General features: G+C 40.2%; 1 protein-coding gene across 1 annotated transcript; it reads left to right on the top strand.

Annotated features, from left to right (window-relative positions):
• The first annotated feature begins 5,223 nt into the window (after positions 1-5,223).
• On the top strand, positions 5,224-8,165 carry LOC135074728 (uncharacterized). Its single transcript, XM_063969100.1, has 3 exons — positions 5,224-5,285; positions 5,747-5,893; positions 7,490-8,165. Exons 1-3 carry the CDS (start codon positions 5,232-5,234, stop codon positions 7,982-7,984), a joined length of 696 nt encoding a protein of 231 aa, XP_063825170.1. The 5' UTR covers positions 5,224-5,231; the 3' UTR covers positions 7,985-8,165.
• The last annotated feature ends 14,460 nt before the right edge of the window (positions 8,166-22,625 follow it).

The raw sequence follows: 22,625 nt of genomic DNA on the forward strand, positions 1-22,625 counted from the left end.
TGATTTGATTTGTTTTTCGTACCTTTGACGTTTTTAATAGTAAAAAAATCTGTTATAAACAACTAGATGGCGCTGTTCTTACTTAGCTCGCGGTACGAAAGTATTTTTCTGGTATAATGTGTGTAACTGACATAACTTTTATACCCTGACTTGGCAAACCTTTTTTTTTTTTTTTTTTTTTTTTTTCGTCAGGAAAATGTATTGAAATGCATACCCACCGGTCCGGGGGTTCCGGTGGGTTATGTGGGGCTCTCCCTGCCAGAAGGGCAGGGCCTACCCACTAAAAACCTGACGGGTCCCTCGGGTGGCGCTTAGTGGAGTAGCACGTAAGGCGCCGTTAAGTCGTTCACGTGCGTACCCCCACGCTTTGGCCGCAGCCTCACTCAAGCTGTCGCCCTTAGAAGGGCAACTCTCTCCGAAGCGCGCGGGGACTCCGCGCGCACTTCGGGCCTCAATGTTAGGAGGCAGACGCCCCCGCGTCTACCTCCATGAGGCTCGCCGTCGTGCCGGCTCGCTGCGCCGGCTTCGGCTTTTGCACCGGCTGAGGGCAATCTTTTGCCCCCAGCATGTGCTCCACGGCCTTACCAGCCGCTGCACACAACAAGCAGCGGGGAACCTGGGCCGGGCACACCTTGGCCTTATGGCCCTCTTCACCGCAGCGGAAACAGAGTCCACTGCGGTCAATGCCAGCGGCGCACTTAAAGGCCGTGTGGCCAGTGCCCCAACAGGCGACACACCTTGACGGCCTCGGTTTCAACAGCGTTACCTGTACCGAGGCCCATCCGATTAGTAGCCGGCGACACTTCGCCAGCTCTTTTGCTACCTTAGCAGGTACCCGCACGATAACGCTGCGGGACTCCCTGGCACCACTGATCTTGCCCACTGAGATGTTTTCCAGTGGGCAGTTCGTTCTTGCCGATATAACGGCCGAGACTTCTGGCGCCCCGGTTGAGTCATCAAGACCTGTTAAGCGGAGATCCTCGGACTTGATCGGTCGCCCGATACGGACCGTCTCTTCTGTGAACTCGGGCACTGCCCGTAAAGCGGCTGCTAGTCTGTCAGCCTTCACCTCCACGTCCGAACCTGACAGAACGAGGAGTTTGGTGGCCGACTGACTTGGCTTAAACCGAAGACCGTCCATTATTCCCAGCTGGGCGAGATCCACCTGCTGTTTGGCCAAATGTATGAACCACACAAAGTCGCGAGGTGGATTATAACGGGCGGCCTCCGGCGTCATGGTCACGGTTATGGCCGCAGTTCTGGGCACGCGCACCCTCCGCGCGTTTCCTGTGGTGCGACCAGGGCCTGCCTTTTTCTGACTCACGGGTTGCGGTTTGTTAGGCTGGCTTTTCTCACCGCCGCTACTTTTGTTTTTCCCGCGTTTCACTACCTCTGTCCAACCGGCATCCATGGACGCTGGTGCTGGAGGCAGAGAACGGGGCTCTGTTTGAGATGGCGCAGGGGCAGGTGGAGATTTGCCCCTCTTTTTTCGAGCGCGGCTCTTTTTTGGGGGAGACGGTGCAGGCGCCGTGGTCACCTTGGAGGGTTCGGCAATTGAGGCCTGTACAGGCGCCGTATTGGGGCCGGTGCGCGCCTTTCTCTGTGAGGCTAGTGCAGCCTTTGCTGGGGGAGCCGATTGTGGGGCCGGAGCAGCTCTCTTAGCTGCTGCCCTTGTGGCGGGGCCATCGGTTGTCGTTGATGGGCTGGAGAGGGATTCCGACGTATCGGCCGCGAGAGGAGGCCGAAGGCGTTTCTCCGGCAGAAGACGCTCCTCGATCCCTTTAAGTTTGGCATCCATCATAGTCCCCACCCGGACCATGATCTCTCTTTCTACGTCGCCCGCCAGGACAGAACTGGTGGGCGCAGGGGCCTGTGTGGCGGCAGGAGTAACCTGGCTTTTCTCGGCCTTCAGCTTTTGGATTTCCTGCCGGAGTTCCTCAACTTCTTTCTTGAGGAGGTTGTTGGCGGCATTAAGTCGACTAATCTCCTCCTCAGGAGTTCTGGCTGCTATTGCCGCGACGGCTGCGTCAATAGTAAGGGCGGCCTCTTTGAAGGTGCCCTGTATGGTCCCTTTTATATTCCCGCACTTACCCGCGCACTTAAACACTGCTTCGGTGCTGGTACGGATAGTCTGCACCAACTCCTCTGTGGTCAGTGCCTGCGAGTTGTGTTCTGCACGGAGTCGCCTTCCCTTCATCTTGTTTGTTAGCCTTACGGCCATCTCCTCTACCTCCTCGTATTGCTCCTTGGCGAGCAGTTTCTCTTCAGCCCACTTTTGTTTCAAGCCAATGTAGTCCCCCACGGTTGAGGGTCTACCGCGGCCGCGGGGCTTCTTGCTGCCGCGTGATGATGTGCGGCTTTGTGGCCTAGATGACGCTGACTCGGTCGACATACAGGAGTCGTCCGTGTCAGCTTCCAAGCAGCGCTCAATGAAGCGATCGACCTTGCCTTCGTGGTCGGTCTCATCTGTATAGTAAGGGGACTCTTCTGCTTCCTCAAGCCGCCGTTTGGTGGCAGAGGCAGGTCTTTCGCTAACTCTTCCCTTGGATACGTTGGTCCGGGAGCGACTGCGGGTAATGGGAGTCAGATCCCCGGATAGAACCGAGGCAGTCTCGACCATTACCTTTGCCGATGTCACATCCGAGTGAGTCTCAGTTTGGGAGTCATCTACTGGAGCGGGAGTCGCTCCGCGGATAGGTCCCGCGGCTGTCTCGACCGCCTTTTTGGTGACTGTGTCCTTTACGGTCTTAGCTGCGAACATGTTCCGCAGCCGGCTGTCAAAATCAGTTCGTACGGCTGTACATTGCTTCGGCTTAGTCGCCGGTGAAGACACAAGGCACTGCGCGGCCCCCCCAGATACGTGGGCCGTGACCGCCGTGGCGGCAGAGGATTCTCCGGCATTGCCGGTACCTCCCTGGGGTAGTTTATTTTCCATCGTGCTCATGTCATAATAACTGCTTTCGGGCGCAGCTGCCCCACCCTCTCTCCACGACGGGGTAGCACCTAGAGTCCCTCTAGGTATTCATCCCATCGGCCCCCGCCGAACCTTGGGATTAGGGGGATTTTTAAGATGTTCCCAGCATCGCGGCCCGGACAGATGTCCCGACGGCCCCCGGCCCACTCCGTTGTGGGTTACGGGTCGCCCGACAGGCCCGCCGAATTGACGCAACCTGCCGCGCAGGTGAGAAGTCAGCCGCCCGCGTGAAGAGATCACACGGACGTTGCCCGGGGTGCACCACGTGGAGGTCCCTCACCATTGCACCCCGACTTGGCAAACCTTGGGCAGTCATAGGTAAGTATGTAAATAGAGTCTTTAGGTCACATAAATTTGACATTGTAAGGAATGGAAAAATTGTAATGGAACAATTTAAGCAGTCTTATCGTTTTCTAGAAGAAAATACTCAAAATCAAAATCAAAGTTGTAATTGCTCCATGATTTCACGTCAAATCCTATCAAAGGCTTAGAGCTAATTACTGTTAATGCCTAGCGCATGTTTAAGACGCTTTATTAAATTAATTTAAGTAATTATTCCCAAGAGCGCCGCCATATTAAAGCCTTCATAGCAAATATTACTCATAATAAATAACGCAATTAATGCCCTTACGCATATGATGAAGGAGGAGAGGCGTACAGACAGCAAAAAAATCTTTAAGTTAAGAAACTGTCATGACAGCTGCAATTTAATTTTGATCAGGTAGTTTTTGTTTAGAATATGGTAACGCCAAAAAAACGTTAGGAAGGTTGAAATCTCGTTGAGTATAATGAAAATGTTAGTGATCATGAAAATACATCATGAGCACGACGTGTATATTCCTGATATTATCAGTACGTGTTCACCCGTATTCACGAACGATGCTTGCTTAAGTGAAGCAGCAAATCGCACGCACAGCGTTGAATAGAGCTCTGTGATGGGTTCGTGTGTCACCCTGTGCGTCCACGCGCATTGTGAGACCATTATGTATTTTATTATAAGTATGTACTATAAATAAAGTCATTAAAAATAAAGTCATCAAATATAATAATTTGGTAATTAATGCATGAACTTACCGATGTTTAGAGATGGAACTGCTTAATCTGTAAAAAAAAAGTGTTTGTTTAATCATTCCATGTTTTCTGCTAACTAACACAATATGAACATACCATTTATTTGCGTATTTAATGCCCGAACATATTTTCAATTAAGGCCAGGATCTAATTAAATCGAGAAAGGAGTTGTTTTCAGAAGTTCGTCGGTGCGTCGCCATATATGAGCCGACCAGCTCACTTCAAACCTCCACCCCCCCATCTGCTACTTAAATTCAGACCCTCTAGGGGAAGTTCCGCATTTTCCCCGGGGTCAACTTGCCTGGTTTTAAGGACCACGGTGAGAATACAAACGACCCCACTTAAAAGTTTAACGCGTTCTGTAAATTTCTATTAGCATTTTATGGTTTTACATTTTAAACAGATGTTTGGTTCCTCGATGCCTCTACATCGACATTCGATTACGGGGAATTGGGGTAATAGCAACCATTACTGTCCCCGATTGGGTAAATGGACCCATTGGAACGCAGAGCCAAAGTTTTAATAGCATCGAGAATTTAGTTGTAAAAGAAAATGCGTTTGGGGCTAGTACTATATTTGGGCTAGTTACCTTATACAACTTGGCACTACTTTCAAAATTGTCGGAGAACTATTCGCTGGATGTGGAAACTAAGTTTTGTAATTTAGTTTTAGTGGTTCTCATTTATGAGGTTTGTTGCAATAATGCAAAACCTGGTAACTAGGTATTAAAGGTTTTTATTCTAAAACATAAAATCAAAGGCGGTGTTTTTGTATGTTTTACTGTTAAAACACATGATTGGTTATAAGTTTTGCCTGTAACATAATAAGCAATATCCTGTAGCATGCTATTAGGTACGTTAGGTACGTTTTGGCGCGCTTTTAGCAGCTGAGCGAATATTACGACAATATTTGTAAAATTTTGCCTTGATGAATTAAATTATTAACATAAATTACCGACTTACTTTTATAAAATCAGTTTGAAATAACATTATGTTCTTCGAATCTCATGACATCACACCTTATTGTCTCAATACGAGAATTCTCACAGTCATGTTTATTTCTCGATTCACAGATACTGACTTGTCTCGCCATTGAAAATGCGTTATTTTGTAAATAATCCACAATGGCCGCCTTCTTTCAGAAATGTGAAAACACGAAAACATTTGCATCTGAGATACAGACCGGCATGGACATGAAGACGTGGTCAGTGCTATTGGTGGTGATTCTTCCTGTGGTGACCGTAAGTCCTCTTGATTTTTATTTATTCCATATTATCAGATAAATTACTAGACCTGGATGTGAAACAAAAATCTTCTTCAAAAGTTTTCTATCCATAAATGCAATGAGGCCTGTGATTGGTTAACTTCTCGTAAAGAACAATCACAGATTTCCATTAATTTTAGTGTAGGTACCTACTTACTTACTATTGACTTCTGAAACTCTTTGAGTGATGTGTTGGCCACGAATGGGAAACATAGCGTACTTAGGACTCCCTAAAAAACTTTTGGCCAACAAAATTCGCGTTTTTCCAAATTCTTTTGTAATTCGATTCTTTAGAAAGAAAGAAAGAAAGAAATTCTTATTACTTTACATGTTATAAATAAATACCTACTCACGTGCCCTAAAGTAGTACTAGTACTGCTTATTTATTTTACACCCTGTATATACCATGTGATGGTTAATTTTTACTTTCACTCACAGGCAGTATGGAAGCCATCTCAAGAAGAGAGAAGAGAAGGGTTAAGAAGGGGGGTACACTACCACACCAAGAGGCACATGCTGCCAACTGGTGGTAGCGAGCCAAAGAAGCGACACACCACTCAGAAACCTCCGCAACTGAGGAAAAAGGTAGATACTAACCTAATATTATACTTTTTACCCGACTACGGCAAAGCAAAAGGAGGGTTATGATTTTGACAGGCTATGTATGTATGTATGTATGTATGTATGTATGTATGTTCATGTGTACCCTCGTAACTTCTAAACTACTTATCAGAATTCGACAAATGACATATCATTATAAGCGTCTTAATTGTCCGCTGGTTATAGGCTACATGGGCTTTCACAAAATCTAATGTGGCGCCCTCTAGCGGACAAAACATAGAGAGTAAAAAAATAAAGTTAAGATAAATATGCCGTGTTTGGTATCATTTGAAAGCGCTTTACTTGTACATTTCGAATATATATATATTACTAGCATTTGCTTGTGACTTTACCTGTATTCATGGGCTGATTGCATATAATTCACATCTATTCGTTCATAGCTTCTTTACTACTTATTAGTTCATCAATTTAACTTTTGGTAATATTATGCGCCACAAATACACTTTATCACCAAAATAGTACAAATAATAAAAAGTAAAAAAACTAAAACCCAACTACGACAAAAAACGACGCTGAAAAAGTATAAAACAAGATTTTCAGAATACTGAACTGAACAAAGTTGCTAATATAGTTGCATAGTAATTTTTTGGGGTTCCTACTCTATGTAGGTATGTATGCGTCTGTTTTCTGCCAGTCTCTGTCAGTGGGTTGTATGTATCTCATGCACTGTAATTTTTAAAGGGCGGGAGGCTACTTACTACAGCCTGATGATCTTTTGGGCTAGTTGGGATAACCATCAGTTAGTGTCCTAGGGCGTCTGAAATGCTGTTATATCTCTGGATATTATTTTAGTGGCAGATTAATATCCTAGACCTACAACATAACTACTTGAAATCCATACTATGTCTCTTTTAAGTTTATAATTATTTTTCAAAGAATTTGTATTGAATTGATGCTCCTAGCTAAATCTGTATCTGAAAAGATAGCAAATTGGGACTTAGGAGCAAGAAAATAATATTGCTTTCGATAATTTCGCGAACATATTATTATTGAAACAAAATACGAAATTCCCAAAATTCTCAGAACAAGTCACTTAATAAAGCCTATTGATGTTTACTCAAATACTTATTCACTACACAATGAGCAAATGTCGACATTCATTTATGGTTCGATAAGTTATTTCACCAAGTATTTGAAATGTTAAGTACGAGGCTTATGTTCATTCGACTTCATTTTAACATTTAATTGGTGTCGGCCATTATTACCGTGTCTATTATTGCATAGGATAATTCTCTCAGTTTAACTTAGGAAATTCAATACTTTATAAAGCTAAGTAAATCAAATTCTTATCTCCAGGCTGCGAGAGATCAATTTAACTCTATTTAACTCATCACATCACTAATTTTAAAAACGTCTTTTAGTCTAATATTAAACTTAGAGTGCAGTACCCTCTCCTGTGAGCATTTATCTTACGTGAACTTAAGTAAAAGTATAAAAAATAATCCTCCGTACCTCCTCCGACTGCGCCAGAGGAAGAGTCATATTTATGACCTTTCTTCTGGCGCAGTCGAGTAAAGAGATCATTCTTAGCTTACTGTACCAGTAATTCTTCTTCTCCAGCCCTCAGGTCACTTAAAACCGCTGGACGAAGAAGACATGGAAAACGACGAAGTCGTCTCAGTCGCCGTTGGTCCTCCGCCTCTCAGACCTAAATACGACAAGATCCATTGGAAGCACTCACCAAAGCAGAATACCACCGCACCTCCAGCCAACTCCTCAGCCACAGATCTTGTTAGAAATGTCTTAACGCAATTGGGACGCGAGTTCTTGACGCACCAAGTGAGCGAGGATTTTGTGTTTGGGCAATACGTTGGGCATGCAATGAAGAATCTTACCAACGAACAGAGGCTTAGCATGCAGCATGAAGTGCTGGAGCTGATCGTGAAGTATCAGAAACTGAATCGAGGAGAAGTGAAGGTAGACGATACAACGGATAAAGTGGAGAAAAGCTTCGTTCCGATGCTGAAGGATATGAAAACGGAGAAGAGAGCGGCGATCAATGAGACCGATGACAACTGGCCAGACTTTTCGAATCTGGCTAAGATTGTAGGGTAGTGACAATTTTGGTGTGAACGCTCAGTGATTGATTCAGAACAGACATTAGAAATAAGTTTTGTAGTTGTTTAGTCGGATATTTTACTAGCGATTTTTTCTACTTAATTTATAATTACGTTTTCTGTAAATACGACTAGAATTGTTACTTATAAAGCAAGTCTATCTTCTTTCTTTTGTAAATAGGTATATAAGTTGTAATGTAAATTGTCAGTATTTGCTTTTTAAATTAAATGTATTTTTATCAATTTCATTCTTTTTATTCTTCTGAATAATTTTGTCCTTAGGTACAAAAGCAATAAAATTACAAACTTGCTTTGAATTTTACAATGTTATTCAAACTCAGAGGCTGCGACGAAATCACTTTAACTGTAAAATTCAAATAAACAAAACTGAATATATTTTCATGATGTAACTTTATTGCAATCACAAGTGCCTTAACTTGATTTCGTATCACAATTTCCAAGCACTTCACCAAAATTTAATATTTTATAATTATAAAACTTCGACCGTAAACATTTATACAGACAATAAAATAAAGTACTCTATATTACCGCCCGTTTTATCTCTAGTGCTAGTGTTGACGAGAGATTAGTTTATCGATAGCTTAGGTAACTCTTAAAATCATAATATCGAAGGACTATGAAAGTTTAATAAGATTTAAAGTCTGCTTGTGACCACGGCTGCAGCATCGCAGCCGAAACGTCAAGCCGTGAGTACGTAATGTAACTCATTTAAACGTCGCGTTAAGACCCGTGTCTTACTATGAAAGTTGTTAAGAACTTAAATGAGTAGAGTTTCGTCAGTCATTATTAAGAAGATAGTTACCAAAATGCCCTTGCAAAATCTTATTAATTGTAGTAAATACCTAAACAGAAGTATAAAATAAATATCTGCTATTGAAAGTTATCGAGAGTACACTATGGATATAATCTAGTCTAGCCGAAGCTAGATTTATAATAAACCTTAGATTAAATTCTCATCTTCTTCTTCATCACTTTTCTTATATTTCAAACTTAATGGGTTATTTTGTGGTCACTTAGCAATATGGCTTTCAAGTCAACTATCGATATCATGACCCTCGATAGCTGCACATCACTGCCTGGTACATTTTGGTACAATTTCAAATTTCTCCGGTGAAATTTACTGTTCATTTTATGCGCCTTTGTCGTCGGCGCCATGATTTATTTTAGAGTTAGTTGGGTTTCTAAGCCACACCGAGAATCTATGGTTGTGAGAATTCTTATTTAGTGACTTGGGGTGTGATATTAAATTCTAATGATGTGGAAATGCAATTTTGCAAAGTTTTCTTCTTCTATTATCGTCATTTTATATTGATCATAATCTTAGAACAATTAAGTAAATAAATGAAACTGAAATTAAATCAGAGTTTAACCGTTTAATTAGGAATTCATTTCTAAAGACCTTTTTAAGATCCAAATTGATAATGACTTAAGTTTTTTTTCCATCGTGCGCAACCTAAGTAGGACTACTTGTTTTACAGGCCGCACCAGCTGACTCTCTACAATTTTGTAAAGTTAACATTGAATTATAATATCAAAGTTTTTAATTTTTATTGGTTTTTAGTAATATAATAAAGCCTTTGCACTAATTAAAAAATAGTGTTATTTTATATCCTCAACCTACGAACAGTCTCGCAAATTACCGAATCCGTTACTTTTTGCTAAGCTGAGCAAAACGCCGTAATTGGATTTAACTGCCTTGTACAAGGTTATAAGCTAAAATAATTCACGACGACGCAAAAATGTTTTAACCGATTGAGTCCCAGACGGCATTAATTAATGTCATAACAATTGATTATCTATTGTGTCTAGATTCGCGGACTTTGAAGGATTAATAAACACCCGACCTAGTGGTTTACTTAGTAAGTTGTGGGATCGAATTCCGTTGGGGAAAATGTTAGAATACCTGAAATCACGCAAATAAAGAAATTGGGATTGATTTTATTGTGGTATCTCCAGTTTTTGAACAACAAAATAGTATGCTGTTACTTGTATAACGCGGTTAATGTGATAAATTGAAAATTATGAATAATCGCCGGATATTATGAATAATTACCGACAGGCTTGGTAAAATTGAAAAATTAATAACACTTAACAGTGATTATTTCATAATGTAACCTTAATACTAACAAATACCATAAAAGAGAACACCGGTTCGTGTACAGCGCTCATGTACAGCCTCACATTTTGAACGTTTTGATATCATATATTAACATAATTTGGCAAAATGAGTTTGGAATGTTTTTTGCATAACATTACTTTGCCATAATGCCTATAACACATTGTTTTGATTTAAAGTGAAAAATAGCTTAAGGCCTATTTAGTTAATACACACATAAATGATCTCATATTAATCACATTTACCAAATCATGAGGTAATTATTCAGAATAACCGGCGATTATTCATAATTTTAACATTTACCATAACATATACATTATATTAAATATCTTCATCATAATCGTTTGTTCGTTCGTTTCAGTTTCAGTTTCAAATGACGTCCACTGCTGGACAAATGCCTCCCCCAAGGTTTTCTACAATGAACGGTCTTGCGCTGCCCGCATTTACCTTTACCAGATCGTCGGTCCACCTAGTAGGAGGTCTGCCCACGCTACGTCTTCCAGCCCGTGGTCGCCACTCGAGAACTTTTCTGCCCCAACGGCAGTTTCCCTGCGTAATCGAATCAGAAATGAGGAGATCCGCAGGAGAACCAAAGTGACCGACATAGTCTGTTTTATTTTAGTCTGTTAATGTTTCACTGTATGTTTTTCGAACAAAATAAAATAAAATAAATAAAATAGCTCGCAGAATTGCTGAAATCAAGTGGCAGTGGGCGGGACACATAGCTCGTAGAGACGTAGATACATCATCATCATCAGGTGATTTGATCTGCACTGCAGAAGCATGTGGCAGTAGGCGGGGCACATAGTCGTTGGACAGAAAAGTTCTCGAGTGGTGACCACCGGCTGGAAGACTTAGTGTAGGCAGGGGATGTACCTAAATGAGGGCAGCGCTGGATCGGTCGTTATGGAAATCCTTGGAAGAGGCATTTGTCCAGTTGTCCAGCAGTTGACGTCGTTCGTTCGTTTCAGCCAAATGACGTCCACTGCTGGACAAAGGCCTCCCCCAAGGTTTTCCACAATGAACGGTCCTGCGCTGCCCGCATCCAGGCTCTTCCCGCGACCTTTACCAGATCGTCGGTCCACCTAGTAGGAGGCCTGCCCACGCTACGTCTTCCAGCCCGTGGTCGCCACTCGAGAACTTTCCTGCCCCAACGGCCATCGTCTCTACGAGCTATGTGCCCCGCCCACTGCCACTTGATTTTAGTAATTCTGCGAGCTATGTCGGTTACTTTGGTTCTCCTGCGGATCTCCTCATTTCTGATTCGATCACGCAGGGAAACTCCGAGCATTGACGTCATTTGGTTGAAAAGAAAGAACGGACGATTTAAAACAAAAATCACTAATGAATTACGTCAGCAGTAAATTAATTCTACTTAAATTGTTTTACCATTCCGACGAAATGTAGACGCCGAGGAAAATTCACTACATTTACCTTTGATTATAACTCCAAATAAAAATCAGCCCGTATTTTTCTCCGAACCCATTTTAATCATCCGAAATCTAAACTCCATTTATCTCGGATCTAACCCTCGCAACGACAGTCTTCATTACACCTTTTACTACTTCTGAGTTTACGATACTCGCTCAAGCAATGTCTTAAATCTTAACGAAGTAAATCTAAAGTAATTAAAGGGGCGTGCGGATGAACCTGAGATCGGTTTAAGGATAAAGACAAAGATTGAACTTGCTGAAGTAGGTCGAGAGTGTAAATATGAAGAATGTACCTACTGATTAGAGGTGAGTTCATCCCTCAAAAGTGTTTTCATTATCTTATCTCTCCCAATCTACAACTTATGTAATTATTATTGAACTAACAATGTAAATAAAGTTCTAAACGGGACTATTCCCACCACTGCAACTCCTGTGTTGCCAGGCAGGATCTACAGCTTGACCGCCAATAAAAACCCAACCAATGATGGTCAAGTTTGTCCCGGGGGAAAGATAAACTGTCATTGGACTCGCAATGAAATTAATCAGAAGAACAAGAGAAATTCGAAAATAGTTCTTACTACAGTATACTTTTTAAATTACAGGTTCTTCAGAACTGTGACAGTGAGTAGATCATTTCTTATTTCTGGCAAAGGCCAGAATGATAGGTAGAGAATGGGATGTATCGGAGGTATTAATGCCTTAATGTAATGCACAGTCTGGTCTTAATTAAAATTTTTCACAAGAAAAATAAAACATTCCCAGAATAAATTACGTCAAAAGTTAACACCGACCACGGTTCTGACGGAAAACACTTTTTTCCGTGTAAAAAATGCTCTTAATCATAGTTTAATTACGCGGCCGTGTTTAATAATTGCAGAACTAAATTAAGGCGATAATTTAAGAGCCAAGTCGACAAAAAACTTGCAAACCGCCTCGCCTGTTTCTGCTACAGTAAATTAAAACATTGTTAAGGCTGGTGCATACTGGACTACGGGCTAAACCACGAAGGGTGAGCTTTTTATTGTTCTGTAAGATTATTTAGTCACATTTAGATCTTTGAGGCCATTCTGATTTTGTAATTAAAGAAGACTAAGGCTGGGTTGCACCATCTTACTTTAACTTTGAAAAAGTCAAAAATCTGTCAAACTCCATACAAAAAGCAACGGTTTCTGTTATTGTTACGGTTAAAAAAATAAGGTGGTGCAACTCAGCTTTATTTATCAATATTCTTTTTACCAGCTTACTTTTTTGAGACTAGTAAGTAGTTTTATTAAAAGAGGAGGGGTGCCTATCTGTTCTGTTGCATCTCAGGAATCAATCAAGCAAGTTTAGTGTAAAATCAATAATTGCCGTTAAATATACTAAGTACCTACCATAACAATGACATTCTCAATATGTACCTGTTGTAAAACTGTAAATCCGCATGTCATTGATACAAACTTTTTTATTTATTTATTTTATATCTGGGGGCACGGCAGTGCGCCCACCAAGTCGAGCAAAAAAGCGGCACGGCCGTACCATCCTTTTCTCGAAGCAATTCAGGCCATTTTCGACCGCCTGTAACTTCGTTGTGGATAAAACTAGAAGGCTGAATTTTCATTAGCTATGCAGGCATTGTAAAGACACGGTATATTTCAAATTTCATTCAATTTGAACCAGTAGTTTAAGAATTATAACGGGTCAAAGTTTCTTAATTTTGTCACTCACTGACTGACTGACTCACCGATCATCAAAATTCTAAGGCACTTCTAGCAGACCTAGAAGCTTCAAATTTGGAATATAAGTAGTGTTTGGAGTATGAATCAAGGAAAAACTAAAATATTTGGGAGCACGGTAGTGCAACCGCCAAGTCGAGTAAAATTTTTCAATTTCGGTCCAGTTTTCTAGATACATAACAGCTGTCTACAAAATACAAAAAGAAATGAGATCCCGTCAAAAACAATACTTGTCAAAAAAACCAAGTCTCGCAACTAAGTTGTTCTACGGTAAAAAGTTGTGAGATCCATGTAATACCAAGTCCAGGCCAGGAAATCTTTAACGTTTTACATAAATTATTGACTTGGCCATCGCACTAAATAATTTAATTTACACGTGTTTTCATGCGATGGCCAAGTCAATATATTTATGTAAAACGTTAAAGATTTCCTGGCCTGGACTTGGTATTACATGGATCTCACAACTTTTTACCGTAGAACAACGTAGTTGCGAGACTTGGTTTTTTTGACAAGTATTGTTTTTGACGGGATCGATTTATTTATAGATTCTGACATTGAATTTGCTAAATATGCAACTGATTTAAATCAAACATGTAGGTGCCGATATAAAACTTGGGAAATCGGAAACTCGCTCTAAAGTGAGATTAAGTTCCAACTGGGGCAGTTGATTTCCTCAAGTATCAATTTTTTTCTTAAATAAAATCACCATGTGTCTTTTGCTTTATAAACAATGAACTGGAAGTAAATGTCCGCGTTAGCAGCGACAGCGGCTCGAGCTGCAAGTAATGACTCAAGCCATATTGCTGTAAGTGCTCTAGACGTAATTATGTTTGTTAAAATAGTACAGACACACTAGCAAGCTGTGAGCATTGTACTTCTTTGTGAATAACTTTGTTTCAGTCAAATAATGACGTCGATTGCTGGACAAAGGCCTGCTCCAAGGATTTTGTTTTGTTGAAACCTTTGTTTGTTACCTGTGATCCGCTTTGCAATTGAGGGAAGTCGAACCTTAATTTCGAACTCCTCCTATGTTCTTCTGATTAATTTCGTTGCGGGTCCAATGACAGTTTAACTTTCCCGCGGCACAAACTTGACCTTCATTGGTTGGGTTTTTATGGCGGTCAAGCTGTAGATCCTGGCTACACAGGAGTTGCAGTGGTGGGAACGATAGGTGGGAATAGTCCCGTTGCCCCAAGGATTTCCATAACGACCGGTCCTACGCTGATCGTATCCATGTGATTCCCGTGACCTTCACCAGATCGTCGGTGTACCTAAACTACCTCTTGTGGCCCGTGAAGATGATGTGATGTGAAATTTATGGGTTTCAGAATGGAGACACGTCATCATGAACAAACTACCAAAGAGCTGGCAGTGGATAGGTGAAAAAGAGGGATTTCTACAGTGACGTATCAACTCAAAAGTAACAGAAAAAAAAAGTAGCAGCATTTTTCAGTCTAATCGTTTTATAAACGCCAAAATTTGCATAAAATTCACACAAAATCTCTAAAGAACCCTCAAAAACCAAAAAACAGCGAACACGCTTGTTCCACAACATGTAACAAAGCAAACTTCCATAAATAAACTTAATTGTGCGAAAGAGGAAACGCGAGTGCAGCGCCCGCGCCGCGGTGGCGGAACGGCGAACTAACGACGTGATGTGGCGATGCTTTGTTGGCCGGATGCTGGCGCGGAAGCCTAATCCGGTTATGTTTATGGAACAAAGCTTTGGTCTCTGGTCGTTGGGTCTAACGTATTTTGGAATTAGAATTTAAAAAATGCCTTCTGTGGAGACATTAAAATTGCAAAAAAAGCATTGAAAATGAAAATACAAATAGTTAGTTTTCCAATTAAACAATAAATAGGTAGGCCTAGTAGAATTTATGTAAAACTGGTTCAATAGGTCTTTTTTCTCAAATTCAAGATTTTTCGTGTTACGTGACAACAATAACATACTTAAATATCACAAAAAAAATCAGAAAAAACTGATTTATCCAATAATTTCTATTATTTAAATAGCCTTCTTCATGCTCATCGGTTCTTACCTCTATTGAATAGTCCTAAGAGTCACGCTGTCACAGAACTGATGAAAAATGGAGTACCTAAATGGATGCTCGCTCAAGTGGAGACCACGTACATGTAGTGTAGTAGGATGCCTACCTACTCGATGGATCGACGACTCACGTAGTGTCGCTTTTAGGCAACCATCCCTTCCAGTTTCGCATTTAGACAATTATCCCTGAAAAATTACAACTATATTTCTGCCCCAAAACTATTGGTCTCCTTCATAGATCAAACGTTACCCTTCATAAAAAGACACCATTTGTCAAATTTTATTGTTAGCGTAATACTCACTGAAAGATGGGTTACCAAAATTTACGTATCATTTACCCTTTACTCTCAAGGTATTTATCATAGGAAGGATTAGGTACAGGTATAAATCTTATAAAACGTGGAGGTGAGTTAAAGGAAAGTGAAAACAAGTAGATCTAAACCATCCTACAATTATGAACGACCATGATTAACGCCCGTATTCACAAACGATACTTGCTTCTGAAGCAGCAAATCGAACGCACAGCGTTGAATAGAGCTCTGTGATTAGTTCGGGTGTCATCATGTGCGTCCTCGCGCACTGTGAGACCGCATAGTAATGTTTGTGAATACGGCGTATGTCTTGTAGTCTTGTGATTGGTTCAACCAAATCAGTCTTGAATCAAAACTTGGATTTGTATCAAGTTATGCCTATTATGACTAGCTGTGCCGAGACTTCGTACGCGTGAAAACATAGGACTCTCATACAAACTTCCAACGCCCGTTTTACCCTCTTAGGGGTAGAGTTTCGAAATCCGTTCTTAGCGGATGCCCACGCCTTATAAGGAACCTTACACTTACAAGTATTATTAACTATAATACACTTACAAGTTTGTAGGTGTATTATAGTTTCTGAAATTTCGTGATTAATCAATGAGTGGTATTTCGCTTTTAAATCTAAAGATTATGAGGACGACAACTAATATTAATGAGGAAAATGTACAAAAATTCCACCCTAAAATTGCGACTTCATCAAAGTAATTACTCCAAGTGACACCTACGTCTAAAAGAGAGGAAAATCCGTTTAATTACTTACCGTTCTTGGAACCGCGATAATCACTCCTCAAACTCACTTTGGATTTTTCCATTTCTCTAATTCGAAAGCAATTACAGTTTCTTACCTTTGCCAATCAAGCAAAAACCTCCCTTAAAATTTAAAACCGAAAGTCTAATCTGTCTTTTGATTCTGATTGCTGACCGTACATCAGAAGTGCGATATTTTCCAAACAAAAGTGAACCTTGTGAGTACTGAGATATGGTCGATAAGGCAAGGAGGCTGATCGTCAGAATATCCGGGACTTCTAATTAGGGACGTTGGCGAAGTTTTATAATTGGACTGTTGGTCTGACCCTCCTCGTTGAGTTTAGGGCACACTGAGTGACGTCAAAATGACGTATAAATCTACTAACATTGTTTTCTTAAACTTCCATACTTAACCCTTAACTGGTATCGTGGGGGCCGCGCGGCCCCCACGCATGACGTTTTCTTTGATTTCTAAGAAGCTACGCATCATGGGCAGCCAATATTTTTGGTATTCTCATAACGGCACTACTCGCGTCTGGTGCAGGTGTTTCAGCACTGCATCATTCACTAGGACGAAGTTATGCACGTGTTGGGGTCCGCGCGGCCCCCACAATACCAGTTACGTTAGTTTTTTTCGTGGTAATTTTTATATGTTTTTTGATTTTTCGGTATTGATTCAAGATGCCATGACTTTTAAGTGATAAAACAATAGAAGATACCTAAGAACGAAGTTTTTGATTCTAAATTAGCATGCCAGAAGAAGGATATAGTGATAAAAAATTATAGGTCATTGTGAAGACCTAGTAACCATTTTTCGGTCGATAATGAGGAAATTGATTCTGATTCTCAAGTTATTTCTACATAGAGTGAAGATGAAGATGTTGTAGGACCTGGTTAATCCAGCTGCGATGATAAAATAAATACAATTGGTCTCATAATCCATCATAAAATTTACATTTTTATTTTTATGAAATGATAATTATTTTTTATAAAACATTACTATAAAACTTTATTTATTATGAAGTTCACATATTATGGATTAATTAAAATAATAATATTTTTGGTTATATATTTCGAAACGATGGGTTTCATGGATATTTTTATCGTTAAAAAAATATTACGTAAAAAGTTCTTACTACTATGTAATCTCTTGTAGTACATACGTAAGAAGGTTAATATAAAATAAAAACTAAATGATTACGCAGAACTAGCCTGATATAAACCATTTATGAACATTTATTCAAGTATATGGGTAAAACATGCTTGCTGGAAGCAAACATAGTATGGGGGCCGCGCGGCCCCCACGATACCAGTTACGTATGTCCAATTTACGATACCAGTTAAGGGTTAAATTAACTAGTTAATAGCTTTTCGGATCTTCAAAGACAGACTCAATCATGCTGGTTTAAATTTCTTTGCTGGATTATTAAGGGTTAGTCATAATGAACTGACGGCCGGGAGCAGTAAGGTTCTGGTATTGAGGCTACCAAGTACAGGGTGGGACGTGTACCCGCAAGGTGGACAGATGACCTCACAAAGATTGCAGGAATACGTTTTCAACCGGCCATTCTAAAACTTATTGGGGGAGGCATATTTTTAGCAGTGGACGAAGTCCTGCCTGTGACTGAAATTATGATGATGATGATATTGATGATAGCTTTTCTACATCGACAATTTGACTTGTAACACCTACGTGTAATACCCATGTTCGCAAAATAAAATTTGATTTGATTTGATTTGACAGCTGTTGGGGGAGAATGGTTCTCGACCAACACTTCGACATGTTCTTTTGTGACAAATCTTTATCTCACTCAGTGTGTCCACAGCTTAAAGAGTAAAGTAGGCCTCGTTAATCCTGATTTATTAAAATTAATATTCTACTAATTAGGAGTAATATAAAGTAGATATTGAAAATAAAAAATATCGATAATACGATAAGACTAATTAAATCCCAATTAATTTTAATCTAGAGTAACTTTTACGCTTTTAATTAATAATTTATTCGCAGAGATTATCATTAAATTGAAATTGATATTTTTAGAAGAAGATAGGTTTCTATGACATAATAATTATGTTCTATAACATATTGCCTACAGTGAAAATGTGTTTTCATTTTGCCGATATGATAGATTTTCCGTAGAAACTTTATCCCCTTACTTAGATCATATTTTAGATTGTTTTTGCCATTTTTCAACCAGTCCATATTCCATGTCCCAAGTCTCAACTATCTCTCTACCAAAATTGGTTCAGCAACATAAGCGTGAAAACGTAACAGACAGAATTTCTCTTATATGGTAAAATTAAGTAAAGTATCTTACTAAACTCCTGTCTCGTCGCTTACTTCGTGGTAAAATCAGACGCTCCCAACTACTCTCCAGAACCTCGCTTGCACATAATTGCCTCCAAGGCGGGGTATAAAATTGCGCCTAAAAGCAAACGGTAATAAAAAGGGAGAAAAAATACCGTTTACAGGGAAGCGTAAGTGCGGACATGAATTGGGTGGGGCCACACTTGCAGCGGGGTAATAATGGCGTTGAAAAAACATGCCCTGAGACTACAAAAGGTAGTTGTTTACTCACTATTGAAGGGAAGAACGACAAAAATGCTCAAAAGTTCTTTAAAGGTCTTCAATGGCATTGACTTTTTTTTTTTTAAAAACTTATCTTAATTTATGCCACACTTTTGTATACATAAATCTCCTCCATCCTCAGTCCTATGCTCCATCTCAATGTTCGTTCGTTTGGTTCAGCCCTAAGACGTCCACTGTATCTCAATGTATATTAATAATTTTATGAATTATGATAAAATTAAATATAAGCCTGTTAAAACTATGTGTAGGTACCTGAATAGTAATTACCTACCTTAATATTCCGTTTTTAATCACGTTGCTTCTCTAAATTCTCCTTTTTTTTATTCAAGTAAATTTCAGTGAAGTGTAGACATTCGCGCTACGCACCCTTTTAAAAAAGAGGACTAGAATTCACCAATGACGATATTATTGAAACACGCTGTAACTACCTCCGCACCCAAAGCATCTTCCGCTGGAAAAACACAAGATTACTAACTTCGTAATGTACTCACAGTAAATTAATTTATTTTGTACGAAGACATGCTTCAAAGGCATGTCTCTATGGGGTAAATGGAAGGAATGCTATACAAGGAGTGCGCTTTTGTTCAGAGAAGTAAAACAATTTATTCCATCACACACAGTAAATTCTATTATATCTAGAATGTTTCAAAATTTACTAGACGACTGAAATCTACGAGCTTGGATTATATCGACATATTAAGTAGTTTTAATTAAGTCTTGTCAAAATAAATTAACAGCTGTTCAATATGTTAAATATTTCATTTCAACATTAATGGATATTTTTCCAAAATCATCCTTAAATAAAAACGACATTTCTTCCATCATGAATCATGATGGAGATTGCAATCTAATTAAGTAGATACTCGTATAAAAATACAGCCAAAGTAAACCTACTCCCCTAACTTAACAGTTAATAAAAATAAAGAAACCCTCCCACAAGCTCGTATTCCCACAGCTTTGATTGGAATCCAATTTGAATTTAAATAAGCACCTAACCCCGGGCGGTAAATTAATCTCGATTGGCAGAACGCCATCTGAACCGTCAAGTCTACTGAATGCCGTCCGAATGAAACAGTGAAAAGCCTACAATACGTCACCATCGACAGCTCATTCTCAATAGTCACGAAATAATAGCTCTCCAATTTTGCTACTTTCCTTAAATCACAGAAAACTCAACCATATTCTGACTTTGCATAAGACCAAAGCGCCTGCGGGACTCAAATAGCAAATACGCACAACGTGTCCAATGAAAATTGAGCTGGCACTATTCGTGCAGGCGCCCTCCTTGATTGGAAGTTAAGTGCAGACAGAAGGGCGTGGAAGATCAAGGCAAATTGGTTTTAAAGAGAAACACATCACACGTCAGCGGAATCGCAACGTTTCACGGGAACAAAGTGCATCTAGTTAAAACGGGAGGTACAATAGCGCCATCAATATTGGCCGCCCCCTCCCGGTTCAAAATGGCGACTGAGGGCCGTTGAAGGCTCGACACATTGCGGCTGATGAGGCGTTATTGATTATACTGGAAATTGGCGGGAAAAATCACCTGTTAGACTTTTGATTCGTGGCGAAATTCAAAGGAAGGTTGTACGAAAATTAGCGATACAGAGGTGCTCGTGGTTACCATGAGCATTAAAATACTTTTTGTTAGTAAGGCACATGTATTTACTTATACAAAGCTTTATGATGTTTCGAACTGATAGTTTTTTAAGTAATATTATTTTGTTTTATAGTAAGCAGTTAAAGGTATTTTTTCTATGACAAAAAAATGGTCCTTGCGGAAATCATTAGGGGAGGCCTATGAACAGCAGTGGACGTCCTATGGCTGAAATGATGACGATGATGATGAAGACAAAAAAAGGATAACGATTTTTAAACTTGCATGTTCTCACGCTTCATTATTCTTTCCCATTGGGTAAAAAATTGCACTCAATGGATCACAGCACGTTCTTTTTCCGCTTTGTCAGGTAAAGCTGACATTGTACTAAGTGCAGAATGCCCGGCATAGTGCATAACGCCGGCACAAAGTAGATCGTAACAGAAGACAATCATCCTGTATATAGGTACTACATTTTGCATAAGCACACAAAAGCGTTTCAAGAGGACGCATTCGCGGTCGCACTGCCCTCCTAGACAAGATCGTATCGAAAATCGAATCCGTCATACAAAAGAGGCTTTTCGACCATATTTCGACTGGTTTGCGATTAAATTTGCACTTTGTAGACCCACTGGTTTAGACTGGTTTACAATTATTGGCGATATCGTGTCGGTGAACGTTCTCTATGTGTGCGTTACCCGAGCGCACTTTGTACTACCCGATCAAGTTAACTGCGCACCTGGCAGCCGTGATGTCACATCGACGCTCTGGTACGGACGCGAACACGGGAGGTGCGAAGGAGAGTCGTATTCCAGCGAGTTGCGTAGTTGATCTCGTATCGTAGATGATCAGGTTGTATCTAGATCACAGATCACAGAATAAAAGGAGATGTGAAAAGGGGGCGGGGCCAGCGTTGCCGCAATATGCCCAAAAACAGAAAACATTGCTCGCGACAGCAATGATGATAAATGTGTAAACAGTTTACATTGCTGGCGTAGTACCTACTAAAGATTATTCGAACGTTGAGTACTGACACCGCAATGGAAAATGATCACATTCAAACTCTCTCACATTAACACTCTTCGCGACGTATTGTTTTTATTTTGATTACTTTGTGTGTATGAATTTCTAATGCGATACTGGGTTTCACAGCCAATTAGTTGGCATCTCTCTAAATCTCTATGATGTAGATTGTCTTCTGCTCCTATCTACTTTGTGACGGGCACTATGCGTTTGCCCAGCGAGACTATTGCAGCTCGACAAACAGAAACAGGCACAAAGAGCAGCCAATATCGACTTTTTGTCGACAATCTCCACTATCTTTCCACTTTCTATCGACTTGGGCGTTATTACTCGGCTTTGAAGTGCTTTTTGCAACTTTTCTTACTTTTTTGTCATCGGTTGCATAATTTTGTCTTGCATTGAAATAATAAAATTGCTCGGCTAATAGACAGGACGACAGAATAGGGATGATGACTGGGTAATGAAATCGAAATTCTATTTAGTCCGTCAAAAAGATCATTAGAAAATATTAGACTCATATTTTTTAATTTTTTTCATAATCGAATAATTCATCATCATCATCATTTCAGCCATAGGACGTCCACTGCTGAACATAGGCCTCCCCTAATGCTTTCCACGTTGATCGATTGGTAGCAGCCTGCATCCAGCGCTTCCCTGCTACCTTTACGATGTCGTCAGTCCACCTTGTAGGTGGACGTCCCACGCTGCCTTTTCCGGTACGTGGCCTCCATTCCAGTGATCGCGTGACGTCACTTTTGAGTAAAACTGTCGCTTAAAAAAACATTTGGCCATTCGAAAATAGCTTCTAGCTTTCTACTATCTATTTTTTTTTTGTTTTTTTTAGTCCCTTTTACTTAGTTCTGTCTAAACATCTGTTTTATGCACTCTATGCCGATCTATCATCATCAAGAGTTCTTTTTAACATGCTTTTATTAGGTCGACCTGTATGTACTAATGGAATCTAAGAATCTGAATTATTCTTTAACTAAAATAAAATTGACAATAGAATTTCTTAACGCTCACGCTCGCTGTC

This window comes from Ostrinia nubilalis, chromosome 9, assembly GCF_963855985.1.
Source record: "Ostrinia nubilalis chromosome 9, ilOstNubi1.1, whole genome shotgun sequence".
NCBI classification, from domain to species: domain Eukaryota; kingdom Metazoa; phylum Arthropoda; class Insecta; order Lepidoptera; family Crambidae; genus Ostrinia; species Ostrinia nubilalis.

What these genes read in the sequence shown, in the direction of transcription:
- LOC135074728 (XM_063969100.1), top strand. Translation starts at nt 5,232, where the DNA reads ATGGACATGAAGACGTGGTCAGTGCTATTGGTGGTGATTCTTCCTGTG. An exon ending in TGATTCTTCCTGTGGTGACC is followed by an intron (nt 5,286 to 5,746) that starts GTAAGTCCTCTT and finishes TTTCACTCACAG; the next exon opens with GCAGTATGGAAGCCATCTCA. An exon ending in CTCCGCAACTGAGGAAAAAG is followed by an intron (nt 5,894 to 7,489) that starts GTAGATACTAAC and finishes CTTCTTCTCCAG; the next exon opens with CCCTCAGGTCACTTAAAACC.